Source organism: Camarhynchus parvulus, chromosome 4A (genome assembly GCF_901933205.1).
Source record: "Camarhynchus parvulus chromosome 4A, STF_HiC, whole genome shotgun sequence".
Lineage (NCBI taxonomy): Eukaryota > Metazoa > Chordata > Aves > Passeriformes > Thraupidae > Camarhynchus > Camarhynchus parvulus.
This window is the reverse complement of record NC_044600.1, coordinates 8,628,713-8,643,594: the sequence shown is the minus strand read 5'-3', so window position 1 is coordinate 8,643,594 and position 14,882 is coordinate 8,628,713. Positions and strand designations below refer to the sequence as shown.

The following is a 14,882-nucleotide window of genomic DNA, read 5'->3' as shown; positions in this document are numbered from 1 at the left end:
CCTCGACAGCGCGGCGCGTCCCGGGACCGGCCGCTGATGGCGGCGCCACCGACGCCGTGTGCCCGAGGCGCTCCCGCTGCCACCTGAGGCGCTCCCGCCGCCCCCGCGCCTGCCGCCATGACCGAGGAGCCGTACGAGAAGTTCCTGACCCCCGAGGAGCCGTGCCCGCTGCTCTCGCACCAGCACCCGCCGCGGGGCGGCAGCTTGAGCCTGAGCGAGGAGGGCTGCCTGGACGTCAGCGATTTCGGCTGCCAGCTCTCCTCTTGCCACCGCACCGACCCTCTGCACCGCTTCCATTCCAACAGGTCCGCTCGGCGCCTCGGGGCGGCCGGGCCGGGTCGGGTGATGCTGAGGGCCGGGCCGGGGTGCGGGGGTCGCGGCGGGGTCGGGGCCGCCCCTGACAGGGCCGCGCATCCTTCCCCTGCTCCTGCCCGGGGCGGGCCGGGCATGGCCGGGCTGCAGGTGTCCCCCGCCGCTCGGCCTGCTGGGTCACCCTTCCCTTTGGCCGAGCCTGGGTTCGGCTCATCGCGTTATGGTTGACAGTGTGAGCTAGGTCGGTTTTTTAAGATGTGCTTTTTCATAGAATCAATCACAGCATGGTTTCGGTTGGAAGGGACCTAAAGGTCATCTAGGTCGAACTCCCCTGCTCTGGCAGGGACACCATCCACTTGGATCAGGATGCTTCTAGCCTCGGCCTGAGTTTCTTAATTTATGAGATTTTGAATTTTTGAGGGCTGTAGGCAGCTACAGAATGGTGTGTTTATAAGACTTAAAGGCAGGCCTTGCATGGTCACCAGGCAGACGTTTAGAGATTCAGAATGAGTTAGGCGGCGTGGTGACTCCACTGACTCCTGCAGAAGCATTTCCACCCCATGCTGCTAATTAAGGGAGATTATTCTGCCTGTAATTTGTAGAAGTGCTAATACAGCTCTGCAAAGAAATAAAATCAAAAAATCAAAAAATTCATAAAATCAAAATCACAGTCCTGCTTTCCTAAGAACCTAGTTCTGCTAATACTTAGTATTAAGCTTGAATATAGCAATAGCTTTCTTTGAGAATACTCTATGAGATTTTAGTCTCCAACATACATGTCTCCACCATTCCTGTTCCAGTCTTGCAAGATTCTTTTATGGGTTATTAGTATTTCTGTGGCACAATTATGAAGAGTGAATTTGTATCAAGTCATGAAAATTGCACTTTAAAAGTGTCATTCACAAGGGCAGACTTTTAATTATACATTCTTAAATGATTCAGCATGAAGAGCCTTGATCAAACGTGATACACTCTCATAGTATAGTTCTTGAGTCATAAGACATGAGCAGTAAGATATATTCTTAGAATATCTGTAAATAAATGTGTGATAGTCACCAGATTTGCACTTAATTAATTTTGTACATTTCTCTGTGTAGCCTTCCCAAGTGTGTTGCTCAGGTTTGCTCTGTTTGCAAGCCCAGGTTTGTAACCCGAGCATCTCAAGGGGTTGTTTGACTTCTCTGGAAAAGGACATGCCCTGTCTTGCACTGATTAAGCCATTGCAGATGTGCAACTCAATCCGTGCTGTTCACATAAGGCTTTCTATTTTTTGAAGTTAGGAGTAATTTTAATGCAGTTCCCCTTTGTTGTTAATGCAGTTCACCCCAGGGAGCACAGCAGCCCCCCAGCCATGAGAAGGCAAGGCTGGCTTCTCATGTATCTGTGTAGTTTGTTGGTGCTAGAGCCCCTGTACCTCATCCTTTGTTTTGATATGTCTGGGAACTTGGTCTACTCTATCTCTCATTATTATTTCGTGGATTCTGAAACTGTATTCATGTTGAGTGGTGTGCTGTGTCACCACGGTCTTGTTCTGCTCATTACCAATGGATTTCCTTGCCCACAAGAGTCTGTACCAGCAAGGCTTTGCACATCTATAGGGGATGCAGAAATGGGCAGGGCAAGAACTCCTGAATCTGCTACAAGGAAAGTTTTGGAAATGTCTTTAACATTTGATAAATTCACATCTGGCCAAGTAGGTGTGGGAGTGAATCCATCACCAACATATTTAGCCAGCCTGGTATGCAGTTTAATGAGATTGAGGACCAGCCTTTCTGGTGATAGGATTGCTCAGTTGGATAGAAGAGTGTTTCCTAGTTAGCCAGGCTGAGGTGGACAGGCTGATGGAACAGGAGTTGATTGTGTGGGTTTGTGTGGTACGTTTTAGAAGCCCTTTTCAAATTGTTTTGGCCATATTGCAGTGCTGTGCTGACTCATATTTGTCTCGACCTACTTTTCTCCAATATGTAAAATAAGTTCCAGATATGGAGACTGATTTCATGAGCTTGTTACATTCTGGCTTACTCTCAGTAGAGTAAAAAATCTGTTCTGTGAAAGCTGAGTTCTCAATAGCTTTCCTTTAGCAACAACTTCAGCTAGCTTTGTAATGAGGTGAAAAAGTGTTTAGTTTTGGCGTGGTATCATTTTCACACAGGTCGCTTCCCCATCCTACACTATGGCATGTCCAATGGTTTTGACATTCAGAGTTGTGAATAATAGATCCATAATGTGTTTCCTTATCAAGTCTTAATTTTGTGGGGGACTATCAACCTGGAATTTCCTTTTGGCTTCTATTTGTCCTGAAGTCAAATTAATTAATTATTTAGTTCTGTTTATTCCAGTTTATATGGAAGTCTAAATATCCCAATACATGGATTTTTTTTTTTTAGATCAGTGTGTTTTAAAAACCCAACCAGCAGCAAAACAGGTTCAATTTCCATACTACAGGAGTCATAGTTCTGGGGTAGAAACTGACAATATATGAAAATAAAGGTGTAATTATACTAACTGTATATGGATTTTTACCTTGATATTTGTAACACCGTGTTCCCTTTGATGTTGTTGATGTACTTTTAAAAATACTTAAAAATAGAATACTTCAATTTACACAATTATAACTTATTTCAATAAAATCAATGTATTGTATCACTGACTAGCAAATTGGAGATAGTTTTACAAGGCTTAAAGGAATTTCTTAGGACACATGATGCCAAGGTTTGCTGCTCTCTAATTGTGTTGTCCTGTTTTGCAGGTGGAACTTGACATCTTGTGGGACGAGCGTGGCCAGCTCGGAGTGCAGCGAGGAGCTGTTCTCATCCGTGTCCGTGGGGGATCAGGATGATTGCTACTCTCTGCTGGATGACCAGGAGTTCACCTCTTTTGATCTGTTCCCCGAGGGCAGCGTCTGCAGTGATGTCTCCTCTTCTATCAGCACTTACTGGGATTGGTCAGACAGTGAGTTTGAGTGGCAGGTAAACTGGTTCCACTGGAAATGTAAAATTTTGTGTAGACTATTGCATGCTGGATTTAGCTGTAGTTGAAAAGTAATGGAATAGAATATCCTGAGTTGGAAGGGACCCACAGGGGTCACTGAAGTCCAGCTCCTGGTCCTGCACAGGACAAGCCCAGGAGTTACACCCTGTGTCTGAGAGTGTTGCCCAAACACTCCTTGAACTCTGTCAGGCTTGGTGCTGTGACCACTAACCCTGGGGAGCCTGTTCCACTTCCCCAGCAGCCTCTGGGGGAAGAACCTTTTCCTGATCTTTAACTTCCCCTGACCTGGCATCTTGCTGTTCCCTTGTGTCCTGTCACTGTTCACCAGAAAGGAGAGAATGCTGCCTCCCCCTCCTCTTCCCCTCTTGAGGAAGCTGGAGACAGCTATGAAGTCTCCCCTCAGTCTCCTCTTCTTCTGAACAAACCAAGTGACCTTAACATTTGTTTCTTTGTAACTACTGAACATAGGAGCACATATCTGAATCTTGAATGATAGAAAAAATGTTTTGTTTCATTTTATTCCAACCTGGTTAATCAGGAGGGGAGACTGAAGGTCAGCTCTCCAAAGAAAGTTGCTTACATATTATGGTTGGTTTTAGGGACCAGTGTGTGTTTCTTGTAGCCATGAGCTTAGACCCTTTGTACTGAGGATCTGCCCTGCTAATGAAATCTGGTTATAGATATCTGGTCCTACTGATACTTTCTAGGTAAAGTGTACAAACTCTTGCCATAGCTTATTTCTATGGTATTTTTTCTACCCCAGTAAGAGTACAGAGCTCATTTTGTCTCACCAGAATGGGAAGGTGAATCACATCCTTTTCCCAAGTCTGTGCTGGATGCAGTCCTCGTTGGGTATTTCTAGTTTGTGATAGTCTTCCCTGTTCAGCAGTTTTTCAAACGTGATATGCATTTTTAGTGTATTATAGACCTAAACTGAATTTTTGTATTAAAGACTTAAATCAGCTGTGAATGTATACATGACTTTGAAATAGGCGACATAGGACTTCGGAATTTATTGGGGAATACTTGAAAATTTTGTCATAAAGCTTAGTCAGAGCATGTAGAGTCTTGTAAGGACAGTACAAGAACTGAAAACTGATTTCAAGAAAGCTCAAATCCTGTTCTAGGAGATGCAAGTGAACTTGAGACATGTACTGAGATCAGCTTTGAATTTTTGACTGTTTTAGTCCAGCTGCTGGTCTCAACAATGCATGTTATATCACTGCAGTTACAAGTGTGTGTGTGTGTATAATGCAGTCTGTTGGAACAACTCAGGTTGGATCCCAAAGATTCAGAGGTTTATTGAGTTGTGAGATTTCAGTTGCCTGATAAACTTGGCAGTTGTTTTGAAAAGAAGCCATTTCCTATGCCTTAGCTAGCTGACAGTATGTTTGATTGGTAACCAGCTTTTTAATTACTCTTCGTTTTTTAAAACAAGCTTTTCTTAAGAGACTTGATTAGATTTGTAGGATTTTGGAAAGGCTTTTTTGTAGCTCTTTATGGTGTTATCTGGCAGAATCTCAGCACAAGTAATCCAGCTGTCCCACTTTACTAGAAGTGCATTCAGAAGTCACATATCAGTTGTATAAATGAAGCTAGCTGAAGTTCTTAGTTGCTTCCAGGCAAATGGCAGTGATTTAAATTGAATTTTCTTGTGTAATTATGGAGTTTGGTAGGAATTACAGATCTACTTTAAAATTATCTTCCTTAAACCAGACTTATGCTCCAAAATGGGAGGTTTAGATTTAGGTTTGGATTGTAATGGACAGTTTCCACTGATGGAGAAATAGTTGAAATGCAACTTCAGTCTGTGTTTTCTTAAACACCAATTTTTAAAGAGGATTGATGAGTACAGAATAGTGTGAATTGAGTTTGCTGCACTTGCTGTTTACGGGAAGATTCAAGGGAGTAGTGCAGGTTTATGAGTAATTAGAAAGAGTTGGTTAAAGTACAGAGATAATCAATGCTTTGCTGATTTGATGGTATGTTTTGAATTGTTAATAGTGTTAGAATAATTTACAATCTGCCTACTCTATTCTAAAGCTTTGTTCTTCCTTTTGCATGTTACAAGTTGCCTGGCAGCGACATTGCAAGTGGGAGTGATGTGCTCTCTGATGTTATACCGAGTATTCCAAGCTCTCCCTGTCTACTTCCCAAAAAGAAAAACAAGCACAGGAATCTTGATGAGCTTCCATGGAGTGCAATGACAAATGATGAACAGGTGACTTTTTTCCTATGTGAGAACTGCAATGTACAGAAGAACTTCCAATTAAAAGACACAACCTAAAGCCCATACTGTTTGCTGTAGGTGTAAATGCAGACCTGTGCAGTACTATTTGATTCTTAAAACTAAACCTCGTCCTTTGGATCTAGAGGAGGCAGTTTAATGCTTACTCAAGTTTTCACCCTAAGCTTTTAAGGATACCCAAGGCTAGAACCATGATATTTGAGCATGTTTATATATATATATATATATATATATATATATATATATATATATATATTCTGTCAGTTCTTTCTTTTTTCTGTTTCTCATTTAGAATCAGTAGTACTTCAAAATGACCTGCCTTTCTTTGGGTCCTAGGTTGAATATATTGAATATTTGAGTCGTCAAAGTCAGTACAGAGATGGGCCTTCGAGAGCAACTTGATATTATTAAAATTATTGATCCTACTGCTCAGATCTCACCTACAGATAGTGAATTCATTATTGAATTGAACTGTCTCACAGATGAAAAACTGAAACAGGTGAGTTAAGGTTTGTACATTTGACTTCAAGGTTTCAGCATCTGGTTTGCAAAAATTATATATTGCAAAATCTTATGAACTTGTGATCAATTTTTATGCATAATCATTAGATGTAGAGAGAGACACTAGAGCACAATACTGTCAGTAACAGAAAGTAGAGTTCAAAAGCATATTTGTATGTATTAAACCTTGACATAAGACTGGTTGTATATTCTCACTGTGTGTTAAGTCAGAGCTGGTGAGTGTGTAATGGGTTCTGTTGTGGACCTGGTGCTGCTTATGGCACTGTACTCCACTTCATGGCCATCAGCTAGCTGAGAGTCTGCATTTGCTCACTGTATGTAAACTAGCACTTAAAACTCCAAAAGATTGGATTTCTTTGGGGAAGACCATAAATTTCATGTAGAAAGGGATAGAGAATAATGCATTTTAAAGATGTTACAAGATGTAAATTATAACCAAGAAGAGTGCCTGGCTGATAGGGTAGATACATCCTACTGTCTTCTCATTAATTGAGTTATTGAGATGTGTTGTTGGAAACAGATGCAGTGTCCACACAAGCTGAACTCCTCAGTGTTGCACTGATAATGATGAAGATAAAGTTGAAAATGGAAAACATTCACTGCTTTTATGGGCTTGGTCCGTTTCATATTTCAAACATTTTGTAAGTGTCATCTTAAAGTAGAAAAGTGCTTCTTTATTTACACACACTTTTGTTTGAGTATACCTGGAAAAATAAAGGGGTTTGATACATTAAGTAAACACCTTAATTCACTTGAACTTGACTGATATTCCTGTTTGTTGTTAAAATAATAACATATTGTTACATAATCACAAACCTGACAGGCAGAAGAGTAAAGAAGCTCCCAGCCCTTGCTACATATTTTTCTTCCTTCCAAAGTGAAATGTCACAAATGTTAACATAGTTAAGTTCTCTGGGTGACTCCAGATTGCTTGTGATTTAAGCAGCCACAAGAAAATGTTTTAAAAGCCTAACTGAACTGACCCAATGACTTCATCATCATTAATAGGCAGATTGTGGTTTTTCTGTGAAAAGGAGTATCTCAGTGCAGCATTTATCAAACTACAGTAATTTTGCTGCCTCTGTTCTAAAGGTGAGAAACTATATCAAGGAACACGGACCTCGCCAGCGGTCTGCAAGGGAGAGCTGGAAAAGGAGCAGCTACAGCTGTGCAAGTACCAGTGGTGTGAGTGGTGCCAGTGGCAGCAGCAGCAGTGCCAGCATGGTCAGCTCAGCCAGCAGCAGCGGCTCCAGCGTTGCCAACTCTGCCTCCAACTCCAGTGCCAACATGAGTCGAGCGCACAGCGACAGCAATTTGTCCACAAGTGCTGCAGAAAGAATCCGGGATTCAAAAGTAAAGTTTCTGTATTAATTAAACAGGTGTATTAATTAAGCTGTCTTAACTCCTGAAGCTTGCTCATGGGATCTTACCGGGGATGTTTGTCCTGAAGGAGCAGAGTAGCTGAGTTATCTGTCTAAGCCAATGATCATAAGGAGTTTAAACTTGTGCTCTTCCCATCACTGCTAACCAAAAGCCTGGTGTTTGTATGTAGTAGATATTCTAATTCCTTTTGTTTAGGATAAGTTGAGCGGGCCTGAATAAGGGCTTATGTATCTAACTTAAGAAAAAAATTGTTTAAGAGTGATCACCATAATCTAGGCATAATTTCTGTACAGTAGAGACACCTGTGATTGTTTTTTGGGTTTTTTCTCAACTAGAAGTTTCATAAGGCTTTTTGAATCATCTTTATTTTTTGAGTATGTCTCATGAGATTCCTTGGTGAAAAGGGACCCTCTGAAGTGTGCTTCATTTAAAGTAGAACTGTGGCTCTCCTTCTGTCCCCATAATTTAAATTTCAAGTGTGAAGGAGAGGAGCAGATCTTTCTTGCTTTCAGCATCTTGGGTTTGTTAATGTAAGACTGTAACATTTCTCCAGCAATAAAGATTCCTCCAATCGAAGACTTGACTATGCAACATCACAGGTTAATGTTGTGCCTCAGAATTCAGTTTTGGTAAATGGTCTTGATATTTTAATATTAGGTATGATTTTGGATGAATGTTTACACCACCGCTGAGAATTTGTGTTCGTTATTTTTCAGAGCAGATGTTATTTTAGAGGTTAATTTATATTTGCCAGCTTTAGAGGTGTTTTTTTTCTAATTTACAGAACAAAATCTTATGTTTTGTCTCTTCTGTATTTTGACAGAAACGTTCCAAGCAACGGAAACTCCAGCAAAAGGCCTTACGGAAGAGACAGCTGAAAGAGCAAAGACAGGCTCGTAAGGAAAGACTGAGTGGATTATTTCTTAATGAAGAAGTGCTGTCTTTAAAAGTGACTGAGGAGGACCATGAAGGAGATGTGGATGTTTTAATGTGACAGGGGTGAATTTATCAGTGTTCTTTCTAAGCCTTAAATGTATTATCCTTATTGTTTACATATCTTTCTTGACCAAATTTTGATTAGTATTAACAATTCAAACCAGTTTTCTCAAGTGTAGTTTTGCTAAGAAGGTCTAAGTATTGAGTAACTTCAGCTTTTTGAGACTAATTTTGCAACAAAGAATTCAGAAACTTACCTGTCTTCTGAAAAGCTGCTGAATAGATGTGATTTGAAGGAGGTTTGAACTTGGCTAACATGCTAACTTGCACGTAAGTCTAGGGGTACTTTTGGATGACACAAAGCATGCATTACTATGCTTCAGCTTTTTTAGTTTTTATCCAGCTTTGAGTTAGTATTACACTTGACTTATTCTGTCCTCCTTTCCCATTATTAGGGAGATTGTTTAGCATGAGGAAAAATCTTTTGCTCTATGGGGCTTTCTTCAGCCTTGCTCTTGGTTTGTACAAAAGCAAAGTATTGTTGATACTTTTCTAAAAGTTGTGATTTAAATTAAACTACACAGAAAACAAGAAGCAGGACATCTAATGTAGAGAATCTGTAATACAAATACTGCCTAATAATGTAGTTCTTAGGAACCAACTAAAAATTTTAAAAAACCCTCAAAATAATTGCAGACTTAGTCTTCAGAAGGTTATTTTGTTGCTCAGTATCTTATGATTGTTACTAATGGTTCACCAATACATCCCTAGTATTTCTGCGAAAAGATTCCAATAAAAACACGTTTATGCATTGAAAATACACTAACCTGCAATTAAGTTGTCTAGGACACTACTTAAAATAGTTTAAAACACTACTGGAAACAGAAGTGTAAACAAATGGCACACAACTTCAGTGGTTTTCTTCCCCAGAAGCATATCTAAATATAGTTGGTTCATATTGTTGACAGGAGAACTTAATTAATGCAGCTGTACTTTTTAAATTGTATGTTTAGCTGAGGTTGTCTTCTGTGTGGGTCATTACACCATGACATGTATCAGAATTCTCCTTTTGTTGTCTATCAGCTTTTGAAATTTCTCATGATAAGAAAATTAGGTAAAATTGTGGCTTTCAGGTAGGGAAGTAGTAGTAATTTCAACCTTTTTCTTAATTCTGACAATCTTTAAGCTGATTTTAGTTTTCATCTTGGAACTACTTTTATAGAACTCCTTCCCCTATGGCTGGGATAAAAATGATAGTTCTAAATTTTATGTGAAATTTGACAGTGTATAAAAGTATTTTTTGAGCTCTGAGTTTAGGAAGTAATTTTTTTATTATGTTGGTGCTTCATTACTCTAATTTTGCTCTTGAATTAAGGAGTTTGACAGTTTAGTGTAGCCACAGATGTCTGTAATTGCAGGATATACCAAATCCTGCAGAATGCATGGTCAACTTTAGGACTACTGACATTAATGTTACATGTCCTGCACAGACTTATTAACCCTGACAGCTGAAATATTTTTCTTTCAGAAGTGGCACTCCTTTCAGCCTCAAAATAAACTGACCAGTAAATTATGTGAACAATGGCCTCTGAATGGGTTTTGAAAAGAAATAAATGGGGTCCATAGTCAAATGAATATGTTTGAACTTAGTGCTGCTCTACAACAGGTCCCCAGGCTTGGCCACTGACTGACTAAAAGCCAGATAATGTCATTTTAAGCTCAAGTTAGCTATCCCATTTGGCCAGTTCTCTCTCCAATAACCACAGGTGTCTGTGACCTGTCAGTATTTGCTTGTACTGTGCTGTTGCTGATTGATGCCTCTCTCCTGTATAATCAATACTGAAAACTTCTTAACAGTATACACTTTACTGAGAATTTAGATTGACTTAAATCTGGAGCTTCTTTTAAATATCTTGTATGGAAGATAAAATTCAATTGCTATCAATTTGGCTAATTTCAAGGTGTGGTTGTTAAAGTCTTCCATGGTAATGGATGAATTCATCATGAAATACTTCACCATGTGTACACTGTCACAGTTCAGTACAACCTTTATTTTCTGCAGTGACTTTGAAATGTGATTGAATTTTTTTTTCTGAAGAAAAATGCACACTTTGTACTGTAGAGAATTGAAACTCTGAAGTGAATTGTAAGGAAGGTGCAATATCTCAGTGTGGTGGAGCATGAAAGTGTGTTCACTTTATTCTGTTTCAGCAGTTATTCAGAGTTTAAAATGCCTCAGGGTTTTGTTGAGAGAAGACCCCATCATTTTGATGAGGTACAGTTTATTCTGGCCACCTGTCTCCTAGCTTCCAGAGATCCTGAAGTGAGGGAGGATAGTATTTCCATCATAGTGTGAGCATGTAAGTATAAATTATTGTAAGTGATTAGATGGGTCCAGTTGCCCATCTGTTACATTGGACAAAAAGGTCCTGGGTGCCAGAATAGCTGATTGTGCTGTGTTGTCTCCAGCAGGTACTTCAGTCATGTGAGTGACAGTTAAAATGATAGAGGAGAGTGGATTTCCAGGAATTCCATGCTAATAATTTTTAGCTCTGTGATCTCATAGATCCAGGATTCTCATAAGAATACAAAGAATACAAAGGTCTGAATGTTCTGGTAAGAATGCAGAATAACATCTTGCTTACCTTGAATGTTCTTTGCCAAGTACTCAGATACAATGTTGTCTTTCCCTGATCTCAGAGAATCAGGCCTGAAGTGACTGTGGCATTCAGGAGTTCTCATATACTTCCACACATTTGAGGTTTTTTCCTTTTGCGTTCTCATCCTCTGTGGTTGCAGTGACACACTTATTTTGTGGTGGGGGAAGGTTTTTTGTCAGATTCATGTTTTTCCCTGCAGCATGCTCAACGTTTACTCAGGAAGACCCCGTCCATGGTGGTTTTAAAAGACATGTAAATGTGGCACTTCGACATGGTTTAGTGGTGGGCTTGGCAGTGTTAGATTTAGGGTTGATGATCCTAAAGGACTTTTCCAATCTAAATCTATTAATTTCTGTGAAATACCTGTGGTAGTAGTCAAACAGTTGGAATGTCAGCGAAATCTGGTCTTGCTGATACAAGTTATGGCCTTTGTGGCTACAGGCACAGCTGCTGGGTTCTGATGAAGAAGAGTAACAGACTGCTAAAATAATGCATCCTTAATGAGTTTTTTCTTAAAAAATAAATAAAACCCCTGCTTTTTATTAATGGAGAAAAAATGTCGAGCTTAAAAGCAATGCAGAGACACACAGGAAAAAGCTCATAGTTACATGGCTTCATGGTACTGAAATTGTGTCTGCAGGAACTTTGTACCCATTGCAGTGTGGATATAAACAATTTACACTCTCTAATGATAACAGTTTGCTTCCATGGTAACTTTTTCTCTAAAAAGGCTTAGAAGGAGCACTGAAAGTCTGATTGCAATAGGACTGTAAACAAGAGAGAACATTATTTTCTAATATGATTTTAAATATGAGGAAGAAAGCTGCCTGATAAACTTGGCTGATTTCTGTGTATCTAATATCGTCTTTTGTTAAAATACCTATTTTTTTTTTTAATCTGGGAAGCTTAAAAAGATAAAAAGATGGTTACAATGTGCTCAGTATGGGGTGCTTACTCGGAAGAGCAGGAAAAGTCTTTACAAGACTTTTCTGGGCTCAAATTTTAGTTCTCATGTTGTGGTTTGAAACCTGTGAAGATCGTTCTCTGGGGAGAAAACAAACCAACCAACCTGCTTGAACTTACTTGCATTTACATCAGAGTGCATATACAACACAGAAAAATAAAAATGGCAATATTTACTGTTTATCTATGCTGAATGGCCTGAAGCCATTTCTTTTCTCCTAACACTCCTTCAACTTTGAAATCCGTTGCTCCATTGGTCTATAAATATTAATAAACCTGACTGTTTTGGGAGCTTTTAAAGTTCATTCATATGAGCCAGATTTTCGTGGCAAATGTTGTAGATTTATTGGTTTAATTTTCTTAAGCTTACTGATCTTGCAGTTCTTGGGCACAGAAAAGTCAACAGGTGTCCATTTAAGGATTGCAAAGATGAGTTTATTAATCTATCAAGAGCAAATCTATGTAATATTCAAAGTTTGTCTATTTTGACTGTTAACTCTGATGAATCATATTTGCATTCTCTCTCATCTGGCTAACTTTAAAACATTTCCAAATTACAAATAAATTGTCCAGTGTAAAAAAAAAAATAAATTCTAATATGGAAGCCTTGAATATAGTTAATAACCAAAGCAAGGGGAAGGTGGGAGGGTTGATTTTTTTTTCTTTCTTTTTGTGGGAGGGAGAGAGGAGGGTATAGATTAGAGTATATGGTATTGCTTAAATTGGGGGTTTTTTTTCCAGGTTCTCTGCTAATTGTATTCCTAAAATGCACTTTTGTATAGAAAACCGTTCTCTGTACATTCTGTATCTACTTTACACAATGTTTATAGAGATTTTTCTGAAGTTGTGAAGGATTTACTGAAAGCTCTGATGCTGTTGAATTTAAGTTTTCCTTGTATTTGAAAATAGTTATGTGCATATTGAAGTACAGGTTGGAATTAAAATTAATGATATAGCAAAGATATTCTTATGAAATGATGTGGTGTCTTCTTCAGAGCAGAGGGATTCATATACAGGACCTGTGAAGTCACTCTTCAGGCAGAAGATACAAATAAAGTAGCACATCTTAACTGTTCTTGATGGCAGAAAGCAAACTGGTCCCCCCTTTGCTAAAGGGCTTTGTTAACTGCAAAATCTGACAAGAATGGTTTCATAGGGAAGTAATTAATTGTTGTGAATTGTATAACCCAAGGTCATGTACTTAAAGCTGTCTGTCCTTTGTTTTGATTCCTGTGCCAGAGGTATTTTTATATTTATGCTCAGCACCAGGAAGAACATGGCAGTCTTTGAACAGGCAAGAATGAGGACATTTGCCAGCTTATAGAAGTTGTGTCCCTGAACAAAATTTGCCTTCTGCAATACTGAAGTTTGAAGTGTAATATTGCAAAATCTCCTTTTTCCCCTTGGAATCCAGTAAAAAAATCCTGAAAACCTGAGAAGAGGATAGCTGGCATAGAGATGTATTCCTCAATGTGCAGAAAGTTTCCTGCAGCATCTCAGGGATCTAAAACTGCCTTCTTTGTCTTGGCTATGGCTCATCAAACACTTCTTGGAGTTGATTCTCATCAAACACTGACAGAAGTTAAAACTGACCAAGTGTTGCTATCCTAGTTTCTGTAGATGTCAAGGGATGGAGAAGGACAGGGTAAAAAATGCTACATATCACAGCAAGTCTTGTCAAACTGTGAGAGATCTTTACTTGTGAACAGAACAGATCTTTACTTGTGGAAGCTCTTGCTCTTGTGGTGCTGTGCCTCCATCTGAGCAGCCTGCTTGTGTGCTTTTTCTCTTTTCACCCAAAGGTGAGTGACAGTGTGGAATGTTTTGCAACAAAAACCAGATTGAAATGTTTCCAAGGACCTTGACCCACTGGGATGTTGGCTTGTGAGGGCTGATTTTCCTTGGACAGCACCCAGGAGCTGCAGGGAAGCTGATGCGCCCACTCTGACTCCCAGAACCTTCCTAGTCTGGCCTCTTGCAGCAGTTCATTATCAGGTACCAGCTGGGTCTGATCTGCTGGCAAACCCTGCCTGTCCCCAGGGTTACATGGGCACAGCCAGTGATGATATGAATCTCTTATCAGCTATCCTTAAGCATTTCTTCATTTCTCTCTCAAGTGTAGACAGTTTCACTGCATTGAGAAAGTCTCATTTGATGGCCAAACAAGGCACAAGATGAATGAAGATTTCCACACTGGCAAAACCAATTGAAAAGTTTGCTTTACCTAATTGACAGGGGTATTGGCTGTGGGCTTGCCATCCTCAACCCATTCTTACTATACTGGCCTGAACTGTGCACTTCACCCAAACGTTTTCCAGTGCAAAACTAGTTACAGTTTGGTTTCCTGAGATCCTTTGTATGTATTCCTAAAGATCCCATGCCCTACTCGGTAGAAAACCTCCTCTTTTCACCTCCTTCTGGAACATTCATCCATTGCAAATTGTTTCTTTAGTGTTGAAATCAAATATAAATCCAAATCCACATTTCTGTTCTGAAATCTCATTTCAGGCTTTTCCTCCATGGTGTGGTGGCTTACACCTGGCAGCATCACTGGTGTAAGAACTTATTTCTGATAATGTAGAACACATTCCTGAAGCTAAAGCATGATAATTCATGAGAGTCTTTCTGATCCTACTTACGTAGGAGTAGCGTTGCTAGTAAGTTTTTCCAAGGAGGACGATTTATTGCAGCGGCTGATTCTCACGGCAGGTACCTCGGCCCGTCTGTTGTCACCAGGGGGAGCACCGTGGTCATTTACTGCACTTTAAACTACAGCTGCCAACGTTGCTTTGCTACAAACGCTTTCCTTTATTCTGTTATGTCCTGGTAAAAGATGTTAGGGGGATTTGCTTCTCCTCTTATGCTGT

At 39.8% G+C, this 14,882-nt stretch overlaps 1 protein-coding gene across 1 annotated transcript; it reads left to right on the top strand.

The window, feature by feature from the left end:
• The first annotated feature begins 12 nt into the window (after positions 1–12).
• On the top strand, positions 13–12,966 carry FAM199X (family with sequence similarity 199, X-linked). Its single transcript, XM_030967866.1, is given in 7 exon segments — positions 13–305; positions 3,062–3,281; positions 5,375–5,524; positions 5,888–5,914; positions 5,916–6,050; positions 7,166–7,426; positions 8,280–12,966. Coding segments are annotated over 7 exon segments (1,152 nt in total). The 5' UTR covers positions 13–117; the 3' UTR covers positions 8,451–12,966.
• The last annotated feature ends 1,916 nt before the right edge of the window (positions 12,967–14,882 follow it).